The 24,500-nt window shown below is 38.5% G+C and overlaps 1 protein-coding gene across 1 annotated transcript in view; it reads right to left on the bottom strand.

Moving 5' to 3' along the window:
- Positions 1–24,500, bottom strand: part of DTNB (dystrobrevin beta) — a 314,783-nt gene that overhangs the window by 229,162 nt on the left and 61,121 nt on the right. Inside the window, 2 exon segments of the mRNA XM_017876852.1 lie at positions 2,593–2,678; positions 20,178–20,391. Coding sequence (XP_017732341.1) covers positions 2,593–2,678; positions 20,178–20,391 — 300 coding nt within the window.

Below are 24,500 nucleotides of genomic sequence, written 5' to 3' on the forward strand. Positions count from 1 at the left end.
CTCCCAAAGTGCTGGGATTACAAGCATGAGCCACTGCACCCAGCCAAGTTCTGTTTAAAATGGAAGGGGCAGGCCACATTTTAACACATTTTAAAGTGGTTTCCACTCTGGAAGATTAAAAGGTAGAGACAGGCTTCCCTGCCCAAATATTTTACTTACGTTGAACATCTCAATCCCAAGCCAAGGTAATTACAGTACAACAAAAATAATGAAACAGACCTGCAACTGGCAGAGAAACTACAATTTTTAGCATGGAAAAGATAAACCACACTTGAAATCTACTTGAATCAGAAAAACACAGTGATTGGTAACCCAGCACAGTCCCTATCACATCCATCCAAACATTATTGCAATGATCTGGGGTCCTGAGCACAGTGACATGTCACCTTTGGCTTGGCCCATGGGCCTTTGTGCCACTTCAATCTTGGTCACTTTGTGTTCCTCCAAAAAGTTCAGAAGCCACATCTAAAAAAACTGCTATCACCTGGATCCCTTCCAAACCAAGAACTAGAATTTCTGCCTTTTCACGAACAGTTATAACATAGAACTGGAGTAATTTTAGTATTCAATCAACAATTTACATTTGACAAAATTTTAGGTACTATGTGCCAGGTGAGCTGGCTCTATGTAAATATAGTAGACTTTAAAGAAACTTAAAGATTCCAGAATCATCTAGAATAGTTAATTTTCTGCTAATGTATTTCTCTACTACTGTATTTTTCAACCAGTCTCCCCAATATTAATAAAGATGGTATATATATTCTTTATCTGGATCATTAAAAATCAGACAAGATTACAACTTTTCTTTGTGTTTGAATGAAATATACTTTCATATATATTCTATTCCTCAGAAAAACACCATTTTTATATTTTACAAAAATATAAAAGAAATTTCAGCCCAAATAATATTTTGAGACATACCATATGAAAACCTCACAAGAATACTTAAATAAAACCATAATTTTATTACCAAAATATGTTCTACATTGCAGCTAATTTTGAAATGAAGATAAACTGGGTAACAGTTGACCAAATACATTAAGATCTTTCTTTGGAATAGCTAAATCTGTATCTAGTGGGCCATCTAACTTTCCAACTTTCAGTGTCATAGTAAAGTAAGAAAAAGCACAAAAAACAAATACACCTCTGAAGTAATCTTGCCTAAAAACCTGTATTAATACTTGAATCTGATCAAGCCTCTGTATCTTTCAATTTAAAAAAAAAAAAAAAAAAAAAGCAGGCTACAGAGGAACATGGCAAAGACCAAGTCATCCAAATCCGGGCTCACAGGGTACTGCACTACCTCATTAAGACTTCAGTCTCAACCCCTGAAAGCTGACATCCAGTTTCCTACTCCGTGGCTACTGCTTTATGGCACTCTGAACACTGTACTGAAATTACACGTGTGTCTCCTGCTACAGCACCAGTACCAGGGAGCACAATCACATAGCTCAGAACAAGGCTCTGACGTCTGAATTAAAACCCCAGCTTTGCCCCCTTGGTTAACTCATTGATAAAAATGAAGAAAATATCACCTGCTGCTCAAAGGAATTTTAAGGATTCCATGAGAAAATACATGTAAAGCACCTAGCACAATTCTTGGCATATCTTAGGCAGTTAGTAACTAATTACTGAATAAATAAAAACCATAAGCAGCAAAATTAAATAGTGAATTTCACCCCTTTTGATTTCATCTAATCACCTTTTTACAGTATCTAATGAATGGTAAAATGCCAAAGTGACTAATGGTTAAAAAAAATTAGCAAACATAACAGGAATATTTTTAAAAAACAGGTCATCAGCTTCTAAATAACTATGGCTGATTCTAGGGTAGTAAGGAATAATGTAATCACAGCAAACATCACCTGATGAAGAATGGAGTTATTAAGAGCTAAACCAGACCAAACCTAGTAAAAGCAATCAAATTTACTTTAACGAAAAGTTCTCAATATCATTTTCAAGCATAATTTTAATAATGTGGAAAACATTTCTAAAATAAGTTTTTAAATGTCAGCACTATGATTCTGAGTCCTTTCAGTTTTCTCACTAAAAAATACTAACAAGGCCGGGCGCGGTGGCTCAAGCCTGTAATCCCAGCACTTTGGGAGGCCGAGACGGGCGGATCACGAGGTCAGGAGATTGAGACCATCCTGGCTAACATGGTGAAACCCCGTCTGTACTAAAAAATACAAAAAACTAGCCGGGCGAGGTGGTGGGCGCCTGTAGTCCCAGCTACTCGGGAGGCTGAGGCAGGAGAATGGCGTGAACCCGGAAGGCGGAGCTTGCAGTGAGCTGAAATCCGGCCACTACACTCCAGCCCGGGCCACAGAGCGAGACTCCGTCTCAAAAAAAAAAAAAAAAAAAAAAAAAAAAAAAAAAAAAAAAAAAAACACTAACAATAAATTAAATCAACCAACTTTTCCATCTGAACAGTAGGTGGCATAACTGACCTACTGTGGGCCAGCTGCTGCAGTGAGTGATAACGGTAATCTTTTTAAAAGCTCAGTATAACATCATTCAAAATTCTGACAATATTCATTTAAAAGTCCTAATTTGAAAATGACATTTTTCAAATAATATGAAAATACTTACATCTCAATTTGTCCAGCATTTTTCCACCACACATGGTTGCTAACATAGCTTTAACTGAAAATACCGTCAACTTGCCTCGGCCCTCACTGCAAAATAAATTATATTAGAAATAATTGCTATCTGAAACCACAAAAGGAGTCAAATGTATCACTAAATACTGAGCAACCAGTAAGTTGATTCCTGACCTTGTCTATTACAATTTTACCACATTTGGAAACCCTGGATTTTTTTTTTTTTTTTTTTCATTTGTAGAATAAGACTTCTCCTATGCTAGGTGAAGAATGCTAAAGCTAGCCTGAATTTTCTGGAAGTAAGTTTTAGAAACACTCTATGTAATTTCTATTGGCTATGTAGCAGAGGTCAAATGGATGAACCTGAAGTGAATTTCCTATTAATTAAACCCATTAAATCCACAGCTGCAGTTCTCAAGTATTCAAAACTGAGGGGCCACCTGGTTTGAATATACTTCAGAAACATAACCTTACATCAGGATATTACAACGGTTTCTTGTTACATACTAAACAAAAGGGTGTATCTTGCTATGAAGATTTTATAGTACACTCATCTTTGTTTTTACTGTAACAACCTTTATGTTACCACGTGTTTATTCTAAGAAGCTCAATCACACCTATCTCAGATCTTCTAATACACCACTGCAAGAAAAGTGAAGAGGAAGGGATAGTAACATTAATTCTTTTTTAGGAACTGGAAAGATGAAATGCAGAACATAAATGAATCACCTAAAGTAATGCTGCACACCACCAGCAGAACCAAGATAGTATCACCAAGGCCTCTGACCCAGAGTGTCCATGGCTTCATTCATTCAACTATGCCCTGGTTTCACAGCAGATAAAAACTTCACTAGTTGGTTGTTAAAGTTACCACATGTAAGCCAAGAATGTGCTTTTGTGTTAATTTTAAAAGCTTGTGTTCACAATGTTTCATTGTAACTTAGAGTAAAATACTTTCGCAATAATGAGAGCTATAACATCTTGGTTTTGAAAAAGCAGGTATCATCCTATTTATATCCACTAATGGTTCTAATACAGTGTTTCCCATTCTCCACAGAAAGATCACACCTGAAAAAAGGCAAATAGCCTATAAGCTAGAAAATTACCCGTGAAAACACCACCAGGAAATATCAATATTTGTTACAGTTGAGCTTTTAACTATTACATCTCCTTGAGTTAATTCGTAAAACAAAATAGGAATGCCCGCAACTAGCTAAAATTAGAATGGGTTTTTTAAAATATATTGTTCTTCAGAAATAAAGATACAGCTCCACGTACAAGGCAATATGGCACCCAGAAATAAGGCATATTCCTGCATCAAATATCTACTGCATTATGTAAGAAAAGCTAATGGTTATAAGATAGATCATTAGGTTAAAAGGAATGGGTTTTTAAGACTGACACAGAGCTTTTACAGTGGACTTTCTTTTTTCACACCAAGCACTTGAATGCTGAGTCTACATTTAAGCACACCCTACCTTATGGGACAAGTAGACTTTCCACTACTAAAGTACAAAGAAGGAAAAAAAAAAAAACCATATATTTGCTTTCTCATCTTTCTTTGAAACTAGGATGGGGCACATAACAGAGCTCCACCAATAAAATGCACTATGCTAGATTTCAAGGGGGGAAATGATTAACTTGGGGAAGCAGGGACTCCAGAAGAATCCACCTGGTGGGGAAGGCAGCAATAGGAGCAGCCACATCCAGTGCTCTGGGGAGCAGAGATAATGATTCTTAGGAGCAGCACCCAGAGCCCAGCGTCAGTGGTGTTTGGAGCACAAGCAGCAAGGTCTGTGACCAGAGAGGTGTCTTCACGAGAGTTCTGTGCAATTATTTTGCACTATGTTCCTGGCAGTGTAGTTTTCAAGCCTACTTTCCCAACCTACTTATAGAATCTGTGGGTCACCCTTTTAATTAATTAGCCAGAGATGGTATCTATTACTGACACCTAAGAACTCTGATGGATACAGCTTCTAACCTGAAGTAAAGTGGCCCACAAAGATGAAGCAACAAAAAAAACTATTGCTGAAGTCCAGAGTGGGATTAAGAATGCCTGATGGGCCGGGTGCCGTGGCTCACGTCTGTAATCCCAACACTTTGGGAGGCCGAGGCGGGCGGATCACCTGAGGTCAGGAGTTCAAGACCAGCCTGACCAACATGGAAAAACTCCGTCTCTACTAAAAATACAAAATTAGCCAGGCGTGGTGGCGCATGCCTGTAATCCCAGCTACTCAGGAGGCTGAGGCAGGAGAATTGCTTGAACCCAGGAGGCAGAGGTTGTGGTGAGCTGCGATCGCACCATTGCACTCCAGCCTGGGCAACAAGAGCGAAACTCTTTCAAAAAACAAAACAAAACAAACAAAAACTTGTTATACATGTTGCAACGCATAAAAATTTCCGTAATAGAATGTATACACACACACACACAAACATTAAAAATACCAAGGCTTAGGCCCAACCCTTAAAGATCCTAATTATTTGGCCTAGGGTGGGGCGTTGGCATTGGTAATTCTTAAAAGTTCCCCAGGTGATTCAAAACACAGCCAGAACTGAGAACCACTGACCCAAAACAAGTCAACTTTATTTAAAAAAAAAAAAAAAAAAAGACACAAGAGAAAAAGGGGAAGTGCATTCACATACACAAAATAGCCATGAAAGAAATACTAATGACTATTAAGTGCATGAAAAGGCACTGACTTTAATTAATTAAAGGAAAAGAAATTTAAAAAATAATGAGATACATTCTGTAAATGTCCTAAGTTACCGTTTCCAAAGACTGTCCTCAGTCTAAGTAGTGTGAAGTCTGACTTAGGTGAAATACATTTTTTTTGTTGTTGTGTTTTTTGTTTTGAGACAGGGTCTCCCTCTGTCGCCCAGGCTGGAAGACAGTGGCATGATCACAGCACACTGCATCCTCAACCTCCTGGGCTCAAGCGATCCTCCCGCCTTCGCCTCCTGAGTAGCTGGGACCACAGGCACATGCCACCTCTTGAAAGATTTTTAAAGAAACAATTTAGCTACACTTCCTTTTATTTTGTAATGTAATATTTATCACTTTCATAATTGATTACTTTTAAAATGATCACTTTAAAGAGAGAGTATATGTGCCCGAAAAAAGTAAGTCATCTCTCTGGTTTTCCATAATTTTAAGCTCTAACCATGACCAACGATTATGACTTTAGTTAATTCTGTATGGTATCCTTTTTAACTTTTCATTAAAATATAATGAACATACAGAAAAGTGCATAATTCATGAATGAACTTTCACAAAATGTTCTCTCATGAACATTTAAAGTTCACTGAATGAACTTGCATAAAATAAACACCCAGGTAACTAACCAGCACTCAGGTCAAAAGACAGAACAGTACTAGCACCCAGAAGCACCTCTTTCCTAAACCCACTTCCCACTGTGGTAGCTTCCATCCTTTTGGGTGTTTTGTTTTGTTTTGTTTTGTTTTGTTTTGTTTTAGACAGAATCTCTCTCTGTTGCCCAGGCAGTGGTGTGATCTCGGCCCACTGTAACCTCCACCTCTTGGGTTCAAGTGATTCTTGTGCCTTAGCCTCCCTAGTAGCTGGGATTACAGGTGCGCACTAGCACGCCCAGATAATTTTTTAAACTTTTAGTAGATACGGCATTTCACCATATTGGCCAGGCTGGTTTAGAACTCCTGACTTCAGGTGATCCACCCACCTCAGCCTCCCAAAGTGCTGGGATTGCAGGCATGAGTCACCACACCCAGCCTGGTAACATCTATCCCAACTTCTAGTATCACAGGTCAGATCTGCCAGCAATTGAACTTCGTATAAATGGAATCTTACAGTATGTACTCTTTTGTGTCTGGCTTCTTTCGCTCAACAAAATATCTGCAAGATTTATTATGTTGTTACATGTATTAGTTCATCCTGCTATGCAGCATTCTGTTACATGAATATACTGCATTTTATCCATTCTCTTATTAAGGGATATTTTCAAACTCTCTATTTTAAACTATTCGATGAGCATGACAAACAAAACATGAGTCACTGCCTATATTATAGGTAGAAATAAATACTTGTTGACTTATTGATATTCCTTACTAAAAGAAAGAAAAAAAAGCTGCTTGTCGGTAAAAGTGAAACCAACGGCACAAGAACTGATAACATTCTAAGGATTATAATACAATCAGCCCTCAGTGTCCATGGGGGATTGGTTCCAGGGCCCCTGCAGATATCAAAATCCACAGATATTCAAGTCCCCTCCAGAGCTGGCCCTCCATATCCGTGGGTATCTGAATCCACACATGGGAACCTGAGGATACAGAGGGTCAAGGGGTACTGGCAATGCTGAGGAGTCTGAAAATAGTCCAGTGGGAAAAGCACAGCATCTTGGAAATACCTTAAGGAAGAATGCCATCCTTAGGATCCTATCGACTTCTAAAGTGATTATATCTGGGAACTGTGGCGCATGCCTGTAGTCCCAGCTACTCAGGAGGCTGAAGCAGGAGGATCACTTAAGTCCAGGGATTTGGGACCAGCCTGGGCAATACAGTGAGACCTCATCTCTCAAGAGAAAAATAATAATACACTAAAATAAAGTGATTATTGTTGGTCTAATACTTAACAAAGGAATTATTAAGAAAATATCTCTGGAATTATTTGGATAGACCAAGCAGAAGAATTAATGTAATTATTTCTTTCTCTCTATACCAAGTAGGCCCTTTATCAAAAGAGACAGCACATTATCTAAGCACAGAAAAAGGAGAGAAACAAAGGGGGTAGAAAACTGTTCCATTCTTTTCACACAGAATTTATACACTCCAGAAGCCTGAAATGATGTTTTTGAATGTGCATATTCATAGTCATTTTTTGCAGCATGTTTCTAATGGCAAAAGACTGGAAATAATCAAAGTGTCCATTAATAGAAGACTGCTATCATAAAAAGAATAAGAAATTATATATGAAAGAAAATTATATGCAAAGCAGACTAAGGGGAAAAAAGCAAGGTATAGAACAAAATAATTGTTAGAAGGTTATCTAACAACTATGTTAAAAAAGAGGGAGAAAAATAATATATTTGTTTGCAAATGTATAAACTATATGTGAGAGGATATTGAGAAAATAACAACACTGGTTGCCTCCAGGGTGGGAAGTAGGCAGCTTAGAGAGAGGAATGAAATGGTGGGTAATTTCACATTTTAAGTATTAAAAACGCTTATACTAGAGAAGAATAAGGTTCTCAAGTCAATAATCTAACCCTCCAACTTAAGACACTAGAAAAGAACAGCAAATTAAACTCAAAACAAGAAAAGGTAAAAAAAATACTATAAATAAGAGCAGAAATTAATGATGCTGAAAACAGAAAATAGAGAAAATATCAATAAAACCAAAAGCTGGTTCTTTGACTGGATCAATAACAACAGAAATCTCTTGCCAGACTAAGAAAAAAAAAGAAGATACAAATTACCAACATTAAGAAAGAGGGGATATCACCACAGGTTCTACAGACATTCCAGAAATAATAAAGAAAGATTATTTAAAAACCTTTATGTCCATGAATTCAACAACTTAGATGAACTAGACACATCAAGACTACTCCTTGAAAAACACAAACTACCAAAGCTCAATGAAGAAGAAACAGATAAACTGAATAGACCCATGTCCATTACAAATTGAATCTACATTTTAAAGTCTTACAAAAAAGAAAGCTCCTCATTCTAAGAGCTGTACTGGAGACCTCTAAACATTTAAAGAAGAAAAACCTGCATTTCTACTCACTCTTCCAGGTAATAAAAAAAAGGAGGAAACACTTCCCAACTCTTTTTATAAGGTCAGTATTATTCTTTTTTTAATAATTTCAACTTTTATTTTATTCATTTATTTATTTATCTGTAGAGAGAGGGTCCCACAATGTTGCCCTGGCTGGTCTCAAACTCCCAGACTCAAGTGATCCTCCTGCCCTAGCCTCCCAAACTGCTTGGATTACAGGCATGAGCCACCACGCCTGGCTCCATTTTTTAGATTGAGGGGATACATGTGTAGGCTTGTTACATGGGTGTAGTGCGTAATGCTGAAGTTTGGGGTATGAATGATACTATCACCCAAGTAGTGAGCACACTATTCAACAGTTTTTCAACCCTTGCCCCCTCCCTCTCTACCCACTCTAGCAGTCCCCCGTGTCTACTGTTCACATCTTTATGTCCATGAGTATCCTATGTTTAGCTCCCACTTATAAATGAGAACGTCTCAGTATTTGGTTTTCTGTTCCTGCATTAATTTGTTTAGGATAAGGGTAAGGCCAGCATTATTCTGATACTGAAAACAAAGACATTACAATAAAAGACAAGTCAGTATCTCTCATGAAAATAGTTACAAAAATCTCGAACAAAATGAGCAAATCAAATAAGGGACAACAGGACGGGTGCAGTGGCTCACGCCTGTAATCCCAACACGTTGGGAGGCCAAGATGGGTGGATCACGAGGTCAGGCATTTGAGACTATCCTGGCCAACACGGTGAAACCTTGTCTCTACTAAAAACACAAAAATTAGCCAGGCATGGTGGTGCTCGCCTATAGTCCCAGCTACTCAGGAGGCTGAGGCAGGAGAACCGCACGAACCTGGGAGGCGGAGGTTGCAGTGAGCCGAGATCGCGCCACTGCACTCCAGCCTGGGCGACAGAGCAAGACTCTGTCTCCAAATAAATAAATAAATAAATCAGGACAAAAATCACAACCCAGGGAGCTTTATCCCAGAATATAAGGCTATTTTGACATATGAAAACCAATCAATATAATTCACTATCTCGACAAACCAAAGAGAGAGAAAGGCTACATGACCATCTGAATAGATGCAGATGACAAAATTCAACATCAATTCCTGATACTCTCAGAAAACTCAGGAAAAAAGAGAATTTCTTCCATGTGACAATGGGCATCTTTAAAAATAATCATGGTGACCATCATACTCAGTGAAGAAAGACTGAGTGCTTTTCCCCTAAGATCAAGAACAAATCAAGAGGACTGCACCCACCACTCCTTGTCAACATCATACTGCAGAACCCAGCTGGTGAAATAAGACAAGGAAAATAAACAAAAAAAATACACATTAGAAGTAAAGAAATAAAACTGTGTCCATTCCAGGCAATATGATCATATGTAGAAAAGCTATAGAACTACTAACGACACTATAATAAGTGAGTTTAATTAAAAATATTTTTAAAAAACGTTCCAGATCTGTATGCTGAAAACTACAAATATGAATGAAAGAAATCAAAGACGATTTAGAGAGATATACTATGTTCATAAAATGGAAGGTTCAATGTAATTTAAATGTCAAGTTTCTCTAAACTGCTCAGAAATCGGTTGCAATTCAAAACAATCCTCTGAGGACATGGAGGCGGGGGAAAAAACAAAACTGTTTTTCCTACTTTCTTACACAGCACTTCACTTCTGACACCAGATGCCTAGGGAGTTATTTCCCCACGCACCAAGCAAGCAGTTCTCCAGCGGATACCAGCTGGATGTCTATAATCTAATTCAAGTCTGACACCATTTACCTGGAGATAGCACCAGACCTCACAGGCTGAGGGCTCAGTCCCGCAAGACTGCTCCCCATTTCAGATATCAGCAGCAAGTAGTAGGCTGTCACCTATACTTCTGACCAACTAACTATAAAATTGGGGTTCCCATGACCCTTCCTTGGACTGATTAGTTTGCTAGACTGGCTCACAGAACTCAGGAAAATACCTATATTTAACCACTCATTTATGAAGGATATTATAAAAGATACAGATGAACAGTCAGATGGAGGAGACGCATAGGGTGTGTTTTGTGGGAAGGGGCACACAGCTTTCATGCCTTCCTCAGGTGTGCTATGTTCCAGGAACTTCCATCTGCTCAGCTATCTGGAGGCTCTCCAAACCTAGTCCTTTTGGGTTTTTCATAGAGGCTTAATTACGTAAGAGTGACTGATTATATATTTGGCCATTGGTGATCTGCCTTCAGCCCCTCTCCCTTCTTGGAGGTTAAGGGTGGGGGGGGGGGGGCCAAAAGTCCCAGGTCTTAAAAAAATCACATGGTTAGTTCCCCTGGCAAACAGTCTATATCCTAAGACTGGCCTCCTTAGGACAAAAGATGCTCCTATCACTCAGGAAATTACAAAGGTCTTAGGAGTTCAGGGTAAAGAACCGGGGTCAAAGTCCAAATACTAGAACAAAAGATTCTACCACCTATCTACAAGGGGGTATCAGGAGCTCTGTCTCAGGAACCTGGGCAGAGATCAAATGTTAGAACAAAAGATTCTCCTACAACCCCTATCACTCAGGAAATTACAAGGGTCTCAGGGGCTCTGTGCCAGGGACTGAGGGCAGAGACCAACATGTATATTTCTTATCATTTCGCAAATCCCAATTGAATTCACAATAGGGTATTTCCGTAGAAATCAACAAGATCATTTCTTGTGTATTTTTAGAGTTCTATACCCATGCAAATCCTCAATAAGGTATGAGAATAAAGTTACTATTCAGATGCCTAAACCCCATCCTGTTCTTGTTATGTTGAAAAAGTCCCTTGTGCTATTTTCATATGCATCCAGAGCTGAGAACCACCAACAAAGAGCTCTGAATGCAACAGTAAGACTTTAGCTTTTATTTTGTTGGCAATGATAAATCAAAGGACATAATAAAGGATTACAGAAAATTAATCACACTGCATTTGTGTAAATCTTTCTGGCTCCAAATCTCTCTTCCTTCAAAGAGACAGAACTGTTATCTATTCCTTGCTGCAGAGAAGAAACTGTTGCTATCTATGCGGACAGACAGGAAAGTACAGCAGAGTCCAGCATACTAGCAGGTCACACTTCCAACTCTTCATGAAAAGAGACTTACCTCGTTAATACCCATCCATAAACATTACCCAATGGATCTTCATGGGTACTATGATATCTTTACTTCTCTATATTATGATAATAATTAGCACTTGTACAACATTTTCTTAATCTTCGAAATGTTTTTAGAAACACTAATATTTTACAACACTTTGCATCCTTATTCAAAATATCCTTTGACTCAACCCTGTTGTAAATATTAGTCCTAGATTCAGAGAGTCTCATATTCAAATACAGAGTAACAGACATAATTCTCAATTAACCTGGATCAGCACTAAAACATTTGTATTCTTTTCCACTCATTAATATTATTATTAGTCTCAATGGCTGGTCTCTTATGAAGGAATCTGTTAATTTACAGAATAATCTAGAGCAGGCTATTTATAGTAAAAAAAAGACTCATTAACCCCTCAGCTAAGTATTGCCAGTAATGTGTGGTCCCTTAACATATCACCTCTGAGATCCACTGTTTAACCATTTTTCTTATTCACAACAGCCATGTAGAAATCTCCACACATAATCTCCCACCCAACAAACCACGAATCTTCTCTTCCCTCTGCCTGTATGCACTTTCAGGCGGACAAATGTATGTGTGCTTAACATTACAGGCTTTATTAAGTGTCAGGGGATATGCATCAAAGCGACAATGTGTAACTGAATAGGATAAACAGACTATATAAGCAGAGTGGAAGGAGTTTTAAGTTCAGGTAAAAGTAGAGGAATCTGAGATTAAGGATCATAGTAAACGTGAGCGGGATGAATTTACAGACATGAGATATTTGGGGAAAATACTTAGTGAATCTTTATGTTTAAGAATACATTCATAAGTAAGTACGCATCCTGAGAATGGGGCAGTGGGCTCAGGTCTTAATTACTAACCAGTCTTCCCCATTCATATCACTTATCATTTACCACTTTAGGTTCACAGTTTGTGCTATCAAAAGGTTTACACACTCTTCAAAAGGAAATATTAATATAAACAAAAATATACACAAAAGTTATAATTGTATATTTAAATACAGTTACAGAAACTTATTAAAGAAGCCAGGCGTGGTGGCTCACACCTGCAACCCCAGCACTTTGGGAGGCTAATGCGGATGGATCACTTGAGACCAGGAGTTTGAGACCAGCCTCAAACTGTATTAATAAAAATACAAAAATTAGCCGGATGTGGTGATGCGTGCCTGTAGTTCCAGCTACATGGGAGGCTGAGGCAGGAGAATTACTTGAACCCAGGAGGTGGAGGTTACAGTGAGCCAAGATCACACCACTGCTCTTTGGCATGGACGACAGAACAAGACCCTGTCTCAATAAAAAATTTAAAAAGAAACTTATTAAAGATTCCAGTATAAAATTTTAAAATTCTAGTATCACTTGGAAATTTATACTTTACAATTCCAGTATAACTTGGCATAAAGAAATGGTTATCCGATGAAACTAATGAAGGGGTAGTCTCTACAGCCTTACTTCCACAAATCATGTTACTTATATTTTTCCCTTCAAAAAGAAAAAAAAACTTAGCTCCTTTCTCTCAACTGATTGTTTTGCAGGCCAAACGTCAGCAGTGACTCCTCTGTGCAGAATGCTTTTCTTGGCACTGAAACCCCTCAGTCTACTTTAAGCCTAACTTCCTACAACTGCCTCCAAACAAGGCCAAGAGGAAGCATTACCTTTGCTTTTCTAGTATTTCTTTAGAGCCCCAGCATTCTTCCTCTACAACTAGAGGCAAGCAGAGAGAAAACTGCAGCTACTCAGCACCCTGACACTGTCCGACTTTGTTCTTTATCTAACTGATTCCTTCTTCTTGGAAGAACTCATTCTTGATCCTTCCCACGAGACATCTGAAATTATTCTGTATACACTGGTCAAGTTATACTTAAAACTGAATAATTAGCTGCCCCTGGCCACAGCACATGTCCTCACCAATGTCCATGTTTTCACTACTTCCAATGTAAAAGTCCAAGTTTATATCAGAATCAATTCTCTTCAAACAAGATTTGGAAAAGATATTTAACCAGGTTTCATCACAAATAATGTTACTCACTTCAAATCTGGCCTACGAGAGCTACAGAGTTGATTGGTAGGTCAACATTTGAAATACAATGCAATTAATTAACAGTGAATACTAACCCCTCTGTCAAGACACTAAGATGAAAAGATAAACAGGTCATATTTGTTGAGGTGGTTAAGACAGAAGAAACTTGTTATTTTAACCCCACTCAAATAGAAGCCCTCCAGAGAATGTCCTCCTTCAGTAAGGGACATGATGATTCTCTTTCTCGGCCTTCTCTGCATGATTCATTTCCACAGCCCTATCATTTTACAGTCTGACAATAAACTATGCGCATGACTTCTAAAAAGAGTTATTATCCAACACTGAGAAAACACCATTATTAGCTCTGTGCCAAGCTAAGCAGACAATGAGTCATCCTGAATAAACACTGTTATGTTTTAACATGCAGGTACCTTCCGAAGCCTCTGAAGTCCCCACCTGTTCCCTGTGGATGGGAAATCATTCGTTCCAGGTCAGTAAGGTCTCAAATTCTGCCTTTCAATATTTAAAACTAACCTAATCTGGATGACAATTCTAGCTTTACACTATCTAGTAGGGGTTTGCTATTCAAATTAATACTTGTGAAAACAAGACTACGGGTAGTATTTTGTACTTAAGAACACAACCTGTTTCTATCTCTTTAGCAAATGATTGTGGATGCTGCCAACCACAAATTTCTCACACAGAAACAGACTTCAACTTTAGAAACACTATTACCAGTCCGATTATCATATGTAGCTAAAAGTAATAAGAGCATCTCTCTTTGATTTTCAAAAACTCGGATTCTGCCAATGAATCTTAATTTACAAAACTTCACAGTGTAAGGATGTTGCAATAATCAACTGCAAATCAAGAATCCATTTGGCAAATGTCAAACAGCTTTAATCAAGTAAAATCAACTTAGAATATTATTCCATTTTATCACAATCAGAATGCCTGCTGCTTTTCATTTCAACCTTATAAACATTTATAAATAATCTAGCGTTATACTAATTAATGAAAGAAATATAAGCAGAATCTCTGCTCTCAAGGACGTCCACTCCATTTTGAACACTTACAAGAAGTTTACAACATTATGTAATTAAAAGCCAAAATAATAATATAAACAAGAACTGTAAGTCATCAAAAGGATTAAAATGGGATTGGTGATAATAAGGCAGGCTACACAGTAGGTAAAAACTTGGGTGGAGGCCGGGCGCAGTAGCTCACGCCTGTAACCCTAGCACTTTGGGAGGAAGAGGTGGGCAGATCAGGAGGTCAGGAGTTTGAGACCAGCCTGACCAACATGGTGAAATCCCATCTCTACTAAAAATACAAAAATTAGCTGGGTGTGGTGGTGCGTGCCTGTAATCCTAGCTACTCAGGAGGCTGAGGCAGAAGAATCGCTTGAACCTGGGAGGCGGAGGTTGCAGTGAGCTGACATCGCGCCACTGCACCCCAGCCTGGGCAACAGAGTGAGACTCCGGCTCAAAAATAAATAAATAAAATAAAATAAAAACCTGAGTTGAATCCTCAGAAACAGAAAGGATTTGGACATTACAAAAGGAGACTGGGTAATCCCAGACAGATGTGGGAGCTGACAGGGAACAAAGCGCATGGCATTTGTCTGAGGAAAATGAGCCTGTCATATTGGAAAAGAAGAGTGTCTCCAGGAGCGTAATTAGAGGTTGGTTTGGGCAGGGAGGTAAGCAGTGTTATCATTAAACCAAATGGAGGAGTGTGAGCTTAATTCAAAACCACAGGGATTCTCTGAAGGTTTCTGAAGTGGGAAGTTACATGATGAAACAGTGTCTTGATCAGATTGATTTCGAAGTGAGGTACTGAAGGGACAGAAGTCTCTGGGCTTGTTACTACTTCTCTCCTCTGTTTCAGAAAAAAACAAAGGCAAGGAAAAGAAACACACTAAGAAAAGTATTCCTCCTGCCCTTTCTTTTAAAAAAATAAATAAAAGAAAAGAAGCACAGAAGAATAAACAAAAAAAAAAAATTCTGAAATATTAGCTAATAGTAAAACCCTTTGCAAGTCTGCATTTCTGAATTCAGAAGATTCTTGTTTGTAAATTAGCACAAACTCATGACTTCTCTTGGAAGAAAAGCTACAAGACAAAGAGTAAGGAAGTGATGGATGGCCCGGTGTGGTAGCTCATGCTTGTAATCCCAAGACTCTGGAAGGCCGAGGCAAGAGAATTCCTTTAAGCAAAGAGTTCAAGACCACCCTGGGCAACAAAGCAAGACTCCATCTCTACAAAAAATAAAAAAAAAAATAATTAGCCTGTTCACATTGAGAAATAGCTCTGAAATTTTAAAAAGAAAAAGAAAATAGCCAAGCATGATGGCATGCACCCAGTAGTCCTAGCCACTCTGGAGGCTGAAGCAGGAGAATCGCTTGAGCCCAGGAGTTCAAAGTTGCAGTGAGCTTTGATCATGCCACTGTACTCCAGCCTGGGTGACAGAGTAAGACTTTGTCTCTTAAAAAAAAGAAAAGTTAAATGTGCTACAACGGCGGAAAATTTTCCCACTCAGCACTAGGACTCTGATCTTACTTGGCTGGCTTTTTCCTCATGATCCTGAATTCTTCTAAAAACAAGCAGGGATGTAAATAAATACTGTACACCAACACATGAAATGTCTGTGCCTCCCAGGAAATTAACAGTTTTGTTTAAAAATCACTAATGAAGAAGACTGTAACCTAATATTATCTTTTTTCAGCAACATCCATTCCATAATATGCTAGGCTGGGCAGATTAAGAATTTATGGAAGACATTTGCTTTTATTTAAAATGGACTGGTTTCTTTCTGCTTTGTTTTGTATAGTTTTGTTTTAAACATTCAGTATTAAGGGGGAACAATATAACTTTTTAAATGGATTCAAAACAAACTGCTGAACCAACTTTTTTTTTTTTTGAGACGGAGTTTTGTTCTTTTGTTCTTATTGCCCAGGCTGGAGTGCAGTAGTGTGATCTCGGCTCACTGCAACGTCCACCTCCTGGGTTCAAGTGATTCTCCTGCCTCAGCCTCCCTGGGGTTACAGGCATGCACCACCACGCCTGGCTAATTTTTTGTATTTTTTTCTTGTTTTTTTTAATAGAGATGGGGTTTCTCCATGTTGTTCAGGCTGGTCTCGAACTCCCGACCTCAGGTGATCTACCCGCCTCGGTCTCCCAAAGTGCTGGGATTACAGGTGTGAGTCACTGTGCCCGGCCTAAACCAACATTTGTAAATGGTTGTCAGCCACATTTGCAAACTACACAATAATTTTTTCATATAAATCCATCATAAATTATATAAGTATCTTTATACCAAAGGAATCTTTCGATTGTTCAAATTAGCAAGAGTGTTTTCTACTGAGTGTTATTGCAGATGGTAAACAATAACCCTAGGCCTTTAAATGATGTGTTCAATACTATATTTCGTATTTTTTAGATTTAGATGTATTTCACAGATTTTATCTAAACCTAGTTTTATTAGACATACCTATTTATTTATTTATTTATTTGTTTATTTATTTATTTATTTTTTGAGACGGAGTCTCGCTCTGTCGCCCGGGCTGGAGTGCAGTGGCCGGATCTCAGCTCACTGCAAGCTCCGCCTCCCGGGTTCTCGCCATTCTCCTGCCTCAGCCTCCCGAGTAGCTGGGACTACAGGCGCCCGCCACCTCGCCCGGCTAGTTTTTTGTATTTTTTAGTAGAGATGGGGTTTCACCGTGTTTGCCAGGATGGTCTCGATCTCCTGACCTCGTGATCCACCCGTCTCGGCCTCCCAAAGTGCTGGGATTACAGGCTTGAGCCACTGCGCTTGGCCTCCTGGTTTTCAAAATTAACATTCTGATAACCAGATTCTTTCTTTTTTTCCTACACAAGAAGGTCAATTTTAAACTTCTAGATAGCCAAATAAGCTCTATCATATAAAGGTTTCAAAGTTAGTAAAGATGTGATCATTTATTCTGATACCATGGTCAATGTTTTAAACGTATCAAAGTAAAAATTACCCAACTCACTAATAACATACTATACCCTTTAGTCTTCTTAACTCACTCTTTTGTTTTTTTTTTTTTTGCTAGCTATTTTCGGTATGTGTTTCTACACATCTGCCTTCATCTGATTCACTGTCCACTTATTCTCGTTGTCTCTCTGTATGTGTCTATCCTTCTCTGAATATAGCCCAGGATATCCTTGCACCTTCTGCTTCTAAGTTTGGTCTTCCCATTCTCCTTTTTGCCATCTCTGTCCTCTTCCTTCCTCTCCCTCCTTTAGCCATATGCTATAATCTGAATGTCTGTATTCCCCCAAAATTCACACATTAAAATCCTAACCCCCAAGATACAGTATTAGAAGGTGGGACCTTCTGAAGATGATTAGGTCATGAGGGTGTCCTCATAAACGGGATTAGTGCCCTTATAAAAGAGGCTCCAGAGAACTCTTTGCCTCCTTTGTCATGTGAGGATACCGCAAAAAGGTGCCATCTAGGATCCAGAAAGCAGGCCCTCCCCACACACAGAATCTACCTTGATCTTGAACTTCCCAGCCTCCAGAACTGTAAGAAATAAATCTGTGTTGTTTATAGAGTGCCCAGTTTATGGCATTTTGTCAGAGCAACCCAGTAGGCTAAAGGGCCATGGTATTTAACTTACTTGACATGATTACGGAATCTAAGATTTTAATCTTTGCTTGACCGTTTTTAGAGAGTAAGATGGTTTTTATTTCTGACTTTAAAAAATATTGTTTCTTGAGTTAATTTGTGTTGTGTGATCCATGAATTGATTTACTGAGTGAGTCAGTGTCATGAAAAGGTTCTGCTTACCTATCACAGAATAACAATGTTTCCTAAGGGTTTTGAAACAAAAAGCCAGTTCTTGGGCAGGAAAAAATTAACTTATGGAGTCACTAACTTAAATTACTAAAAAATGGCATTAGAATTCTGGGACTTATGTCACTTATACACTCCTATTTTTAAAATTCAGATTTCTGCCGGGCACAGTGGTGCACACCTGTAATGCCAGCTACTAGAGAGGCTGCGGAGGGAAGATCGTTTGAGCCCAGTAGCTTGAGACCAGACTGGGAAACATAGCAAGACCCCATCTCAAAAAAATAAGTAAATTTCTTTAATAATTTTCTATTAAAAGGATACAGTGTCTAATTTGATAACAGCTTATAAAAATGGTGTGAATTTAGTGACTGCTTAAATTATGACTTGGCTTTGACATTTCCATAGTTTTACCACTAATTAACAGACTCCTCCCTATTATAAGATATAATTAATAGCATTTTACAAATGTATGAACTCAAAGAAGGTCTACAGACAGCAAAAAATGAAGCAGAGACAATCCATTCAAATCAGATGGCCAAGACTATAGCAGAAACTAGAACTGCTGGTTCGCAGAACATCACCATTTAACCTCTGTACTTCCACAATCAAAAATCTGTGCTTTACAATTTTGTTGTTTCATTCTTTACAATACCAACTTAATTATCTATGAATATAAGTGCAGCAAATAATGTCCGTTTCAATTGGAGTACATTTAAATAGTTTTCTTTTGTTTTAAGATCTACTAAACTATGTTCTGCAATGAAAAAATTTCAAATAGGTTCCTAGACATACAGAGAAAATCAGTTTGGTCAGGTGCAGTGGCTCACACCTGTAATCCCAGCACTTTGGGAGGCCGAGGTGGGCAGATCACCAGAGGTCGGGAGTTCAAGATCAGCCTGACCAACATGGAGAAACCCCGTCTCTACTAAAAATACAAAATTAGCTGGGCGTGGTGGTGCATGTCTGTAATCCCAGTACTTGGAAGGCTGAGGCAGGAAGATCGCTTGAACCCAGAAGGCGGGAGGCAGTAGTGAGTGGAGCTCACACGCCATTGCACTTCAGCCTGGGCAACAAGAAAGAAACTCTGTCTCAAAAAAAAGAGAGAGAGAAAATCAGTTACTATAGTCCAGTATTTGATGTTACAGAGTACAGATTAGCCCTCTGAACAAACTAGGCATAGAAGAAAAAAGAAAGAGGAGGCTTAGAAGTCAAATAGCCCCATATTCAAATTTAAAACTTAGCATTTTTCACAAGCTAGAGAACAGCTGTATAAAGGTATCTATAATTTTCCCAAACAATACATCGCAAACATTGTGATTCTCCACAATATTCCAGAGTTTAATATACGACATACTCTAGGACAGTAAGTCACTGTGAACCAGTTTCTAGAGGGGCTTACACTGAAAAATTTTCCTGTTTTTTGTTTGTTGTTGTTGTTGTTGTTGTTTTTAAGACGGAGTCTCACTCTGTCGCCCAGGCTGGAGTATAGTGGCGCAATCTCAGCTCACTGCAACCTCTGCCACCCAGGTTCAAGCGATTCTCCTGCCTCAGTCTCCTGAGTGGCTGGGACTACAGGCGCGTGTCACCATGCCTGGCTAATTTTTTGTATTTTTAGTAGAGACGCGGTTTCATCGTGTTGGCCAGGATGGTCTCCACCTCCTGACCTTATGATCTGCCCGCCTTGGCCTCCCAAAGTGCTGGAATTACACGCATGAGCCACCGCACCCGGCCAATAATTTCCCTTTTAACCGTGATTCTAAGTTGCCAGCCCTTAGCAAGGCAGTATGCAAGAAGAATGACTCAGAGACAGGTGTTCTTAAAATGAAGTAAGCATGTAAGGTAAGGTACTAGCCTGTCATATGCAGCAATCATAAAGTTGAGGAGGAGGCTGATAGATTGTTCCACACTAATTTGGTGAGTAGAAGGAAGGCGCTTGTTCAACTGATAGTAGATGGAGGAGATGACAGTTTCAAGGCGGGACACACTGATTTCGGTGGTATGGTCCAGTGTATTAAGGCCATTGTCTCGGAAGGCTTCAATCATGTTCCAGATATCAACAAGATGAACTAAAAGACAAAGAAAATAAACTGTAAACAATGTTAAAGTGTGGTACTACCCTTCACAATAGGAATCTTAAATGTATCAACTAGTTCTTAAGTTTAAAAAGAAGAAACTCTTTAGCCAACAATGAGGAAACATTCGGTGGTCAAATAAAGAATATCAGTCCCAGACAACATCAAGGAGCCACCACAGTGGTATGGGAAGAACTACTTCCAGTCTTCACATTTAAATAGCTAGTATTTCACGTCTCTGCAAATAGTGACCCAAGCAATTCCTAACAAAGGATAATTTGAGAAAAAGATCAAGAAATACTCATAAGAACTTCTAGCCTTTTTGAAAATTTGCTGTATCACCTTGAGTCAACTTTATTGTATTACTTTAGCCTAGCAACTAAAGCAACATTTTACAACCGAAACTTTATGACCTAAAGAGAGAGACAAATACAACTGCATTAAGTAAAATATTAATATGCTTTAGAGGCTACTCAGAGCTCTGAACAACTCATAGCTCAGCCAAAAATAAATTTATCTACTGCATATTTCCTCCATTATTTAAGAGGCTAACTTTCTTTTAAATTCAATTTCCAGTAATAAAGTAGGCTCGGTAGCTGGGTCTACATTCCTCTTGAAAACGACAAAAATTCCTAGATGGAACATAAAAACTTCTTAAGTGCACAAAAAAAGTAAACAATACTAAACTACACAGAAAAGAGACATTTCCTTGAAAGAAAAATAATTAAGAATGATGCCTGACTGACTTCAAGCAACAAAGGAAGCAGAAGACTGCAAAATAATTTTAATGTGCTGAAAAGAAATCAAAACCACCAACAAAATTCTATACCTAGTATGAAAAAACTTTCAAGAAAAAAGGTTCAATAAGGACATTTTCAGGTAAAGAAAACCTGAAAGTGTATGTTCCAACGCTGAAAAACTAGGGGAAGAACTGAAACTAGGAAAATACAACTAATTCAATCCAAAAGAAGGTAAGAAACACAGAACAAGTAGCACAAAGAGCACAAGAAAAGATGGTTGGTGTGGACGCAAATGTATCAGTTAACTGCAGTAACTATAAACATACTAACATACCACTTACAAGACAAAGACTGACAAATTCACATTTTTTTAAATAATCAAATTATATGCTGTTTGCAAGGGATATATATAAAACATAAGGACATAAAAAAGGTTAAATATAAGTGGATGACAATTTCTAACCAAAACAAAGGTGATGTAACTTTGTAACAGGAAAAAAAGCAGGGGAGCTTGGAAAACCAAATGATCAACTCAACAGACATAGATAGAAGTAGCATTTGGAAAAATCAAATACCTTTTCATAATAAAAACACAACAAACTAAAACTAGAAGAAAACTTCCTCAACCTGATAAAGGGTATCTACAACAAACCCCAATGCCAACCCAACATCATACTTCATCAGGGAAGACTGAAAGCTCTGCCCTTAAGATCCGGAACAAGACACTTAAAGTACAGGCAGCAAAAAAGAGATACATTGCATTTTATTTAAATTTTAAAAGTCTGTGTTTCAAAGGATACTATCAAGAAAGTGAAGAGGCAACCCCAAAGAATGGAAAAAAAATTTGTAAACCAAGCATCCATTAAGTGTCTAGGATCCAGACATATAAAAACTCTTACAATTCAACAATTAAAAAAAGACAACCCAATTTAAAAATGGGCAAATAATTTAAATAGACATTTATCCAAAGAAGATATACAAATAGCCAACAAGCACATGAAAAGATGCTCAACATCATTAGTCATTAGGGAACTGCAAAAGAAAACTACAACAACATATCACTTCACACCCGCTAGAATAGCTAGACGTTTTACTTAAATGGAAAACAAGTGTCAGTGAGGATGTAAAGAGGTTGAAACTCGTATAAACTGCTGGTGCAAATGTAAAATCATGCAGCTGCTTTGGAAAACAATTCAGGAGTTCCTTAAGAAGTTACACACAGTTCCCATATGACCCAGCAATTCTACCCCTACAGAATTGAAAACATATGTCTACACAAAAACTTGTACAAATGTTCATAGGCACATTATTCATAATAGCCGAAAGTGAAAACAACCCAAATGTCCATCAACAGATACATGGATAAATAAAATGTGGCATATGCATACAATGGCATATTATTTGACCATAAAAAGGGATGAAGTGGCCAGGCATGGTGGCTCACGCCTGTAATCCCAGTACTTTGGGCGGCCAAGGCAGGCGGATCACTTGAGGCTGGGAGTTCGAAACCAGCCTGGCCAACATGGAGAAACTCAGTCTCTAGTAAAAATACAAAATTAGCCAGGTGTGGTGGCGCATGCCTGTAATCCCAGCTACTCAGGAGGCTGAAGCAGGAAAATCACTTAAACTTGGGAGGCGGAGCTTGCAGTGAGCCGAGATCATGCCATTGCACTCCAGCCTGAGCAACAAAAGTGAAACTCCATCTCAAAAAAAAAAAGGGGGCGGGGGGATGAAGTACTGATGCATTCTGCAATATGGATAAACCCTGAAAACATTATTCTAAGTAAAAGATACCAGACAGTTAAGACCACATATTCTAAGATTCTATTTATATGAAATGTCCACATAGGCAAATCCGTTAAAAAAAAAAAGTATATTAGTAGTTGCCAGAGCTGGGAGACGAAGGGAAAGTGGAGTGACTGTTAATGGGTATGTGGTTTGTTTCTGGGGTGATGAAAATGTTCTAGAATTAGATAGTGATGATGGTTGTACAACTTTGTGGATATACTAAAAATCAGTGAAAAGACTATACATTCTAAAAGGGTGAATTTTATAGTATACGAACTTTATATTTTTTTAATGGTGGGACAAAACATATTGTTAAAGATAAAGAGGGTCACTGAATAATGATAAAAGTTTTAATTCATAAGAAAGATATCAGCAGCTTGATGCAGTGGTTCATGTCCGTAATCCCACTCTTGGCTTAGCTTGAAGCCAGGAGTTCATGACCAGCCTGGAGAACATAGCGGAAGCCCATCTCCACAAAAAAAAATTTTTTTAATTAGCTAGGCATAGTGGCACACGCCTGTAGTCTTAGCTACTAGGGAGGCTACAGCAGGAGGACTGCCTAAGCCCAGGAGTTCAAGGCTGCAGTTAGCTATGACTGCATCACTGCACTTCAGCCTGCGTGACAAAGTGAGATCCTGTGGTCAAAAAAAAAAAAAAAAAAAAAGAAAAGAAAAGAAAGATATAGGAACTTTACATGTATTTACATCTAATAGAATAGTCTCAAAATATATAAAACAAAAATAAACACAACCTCCAAGGGACACACAGGAATTCAGAAGCTTAGTGGGGGATATTAACTCACCTCTCTTAGTAAGTGACAGTGCAATACCACTCAAAAAGTACAGATACAGACGATTTAACTTCACAACTAACAAAGTAGGCATAATGAGAACTACACAAAGCACAGCCTCCACTGATGAGAGAATATGCTTTATTTTCAAGTACACAAAGATACATATAAAAATTGACCACATCCTTGGCTGGGCACAGTGGCTCACACCTGTAATCCCAGCACTTTGGGAAGCCGAGGTGGGTGGATCACTTGAGATCAGGAGTTCAAGACGAGCCTGGCCAACATGGTGAAACCCCGTCTCTACTAAAAATACAAAAGTTAGCCAGGTGTGGTGGCTCTTGCCTGTAATCCCAGTAACTCGGGAGGCTGAGGCAGGAGAATCACTTGAATCTGGGAGGCGAAGCGCAGTAAGCCTAGATCTCGCCCCTGCACTGGGCCACAGAACGAGACCCTGTCTCAAAAAAAAAAAAAAAAAAAAAAAAATACTGACCATATCCTGAGCCATAAAGCAAATCTCAATAAATTTTAAAGATTAAAATCCTATGAGTCATGCTCTCTGATCAAAATGAAATTAAGTTAGAAATAATAATCGAAAGACAACTTTTAAAGGAAACCTTATTTTTAGAAATGAAGAAATACACTATCAGGAAACTTTCTTAATCTGATTAAGGTTGTCACAGTCTGAATATCTGTCCTCTGCAAAAATGATGTTGAAATGTAATTTAGGCCGGGCGCGGTGGCTCAAGCCTGTAATCCCAGCACTTTGGGAGGCCGAGACGGGC

The sequence above is a fragment of the Rhinopithecus bieti genome, unplaced genomic scaffold, assembly GCF_001698545.2.
Source record: "Rhinopithecus bieti isolate Rb0 unplaced genomic scaffold, ASM169854v2 scaffold_7681, whole genome shotgun sequence".
In the NCBI taxonomy this organism is placed as follows: Eukaryota; Metazoa; Chordata; class Mammalia; order Primates; family Cercopithecidae; genus Rhinopithecus; species Rhinopithecus bieti.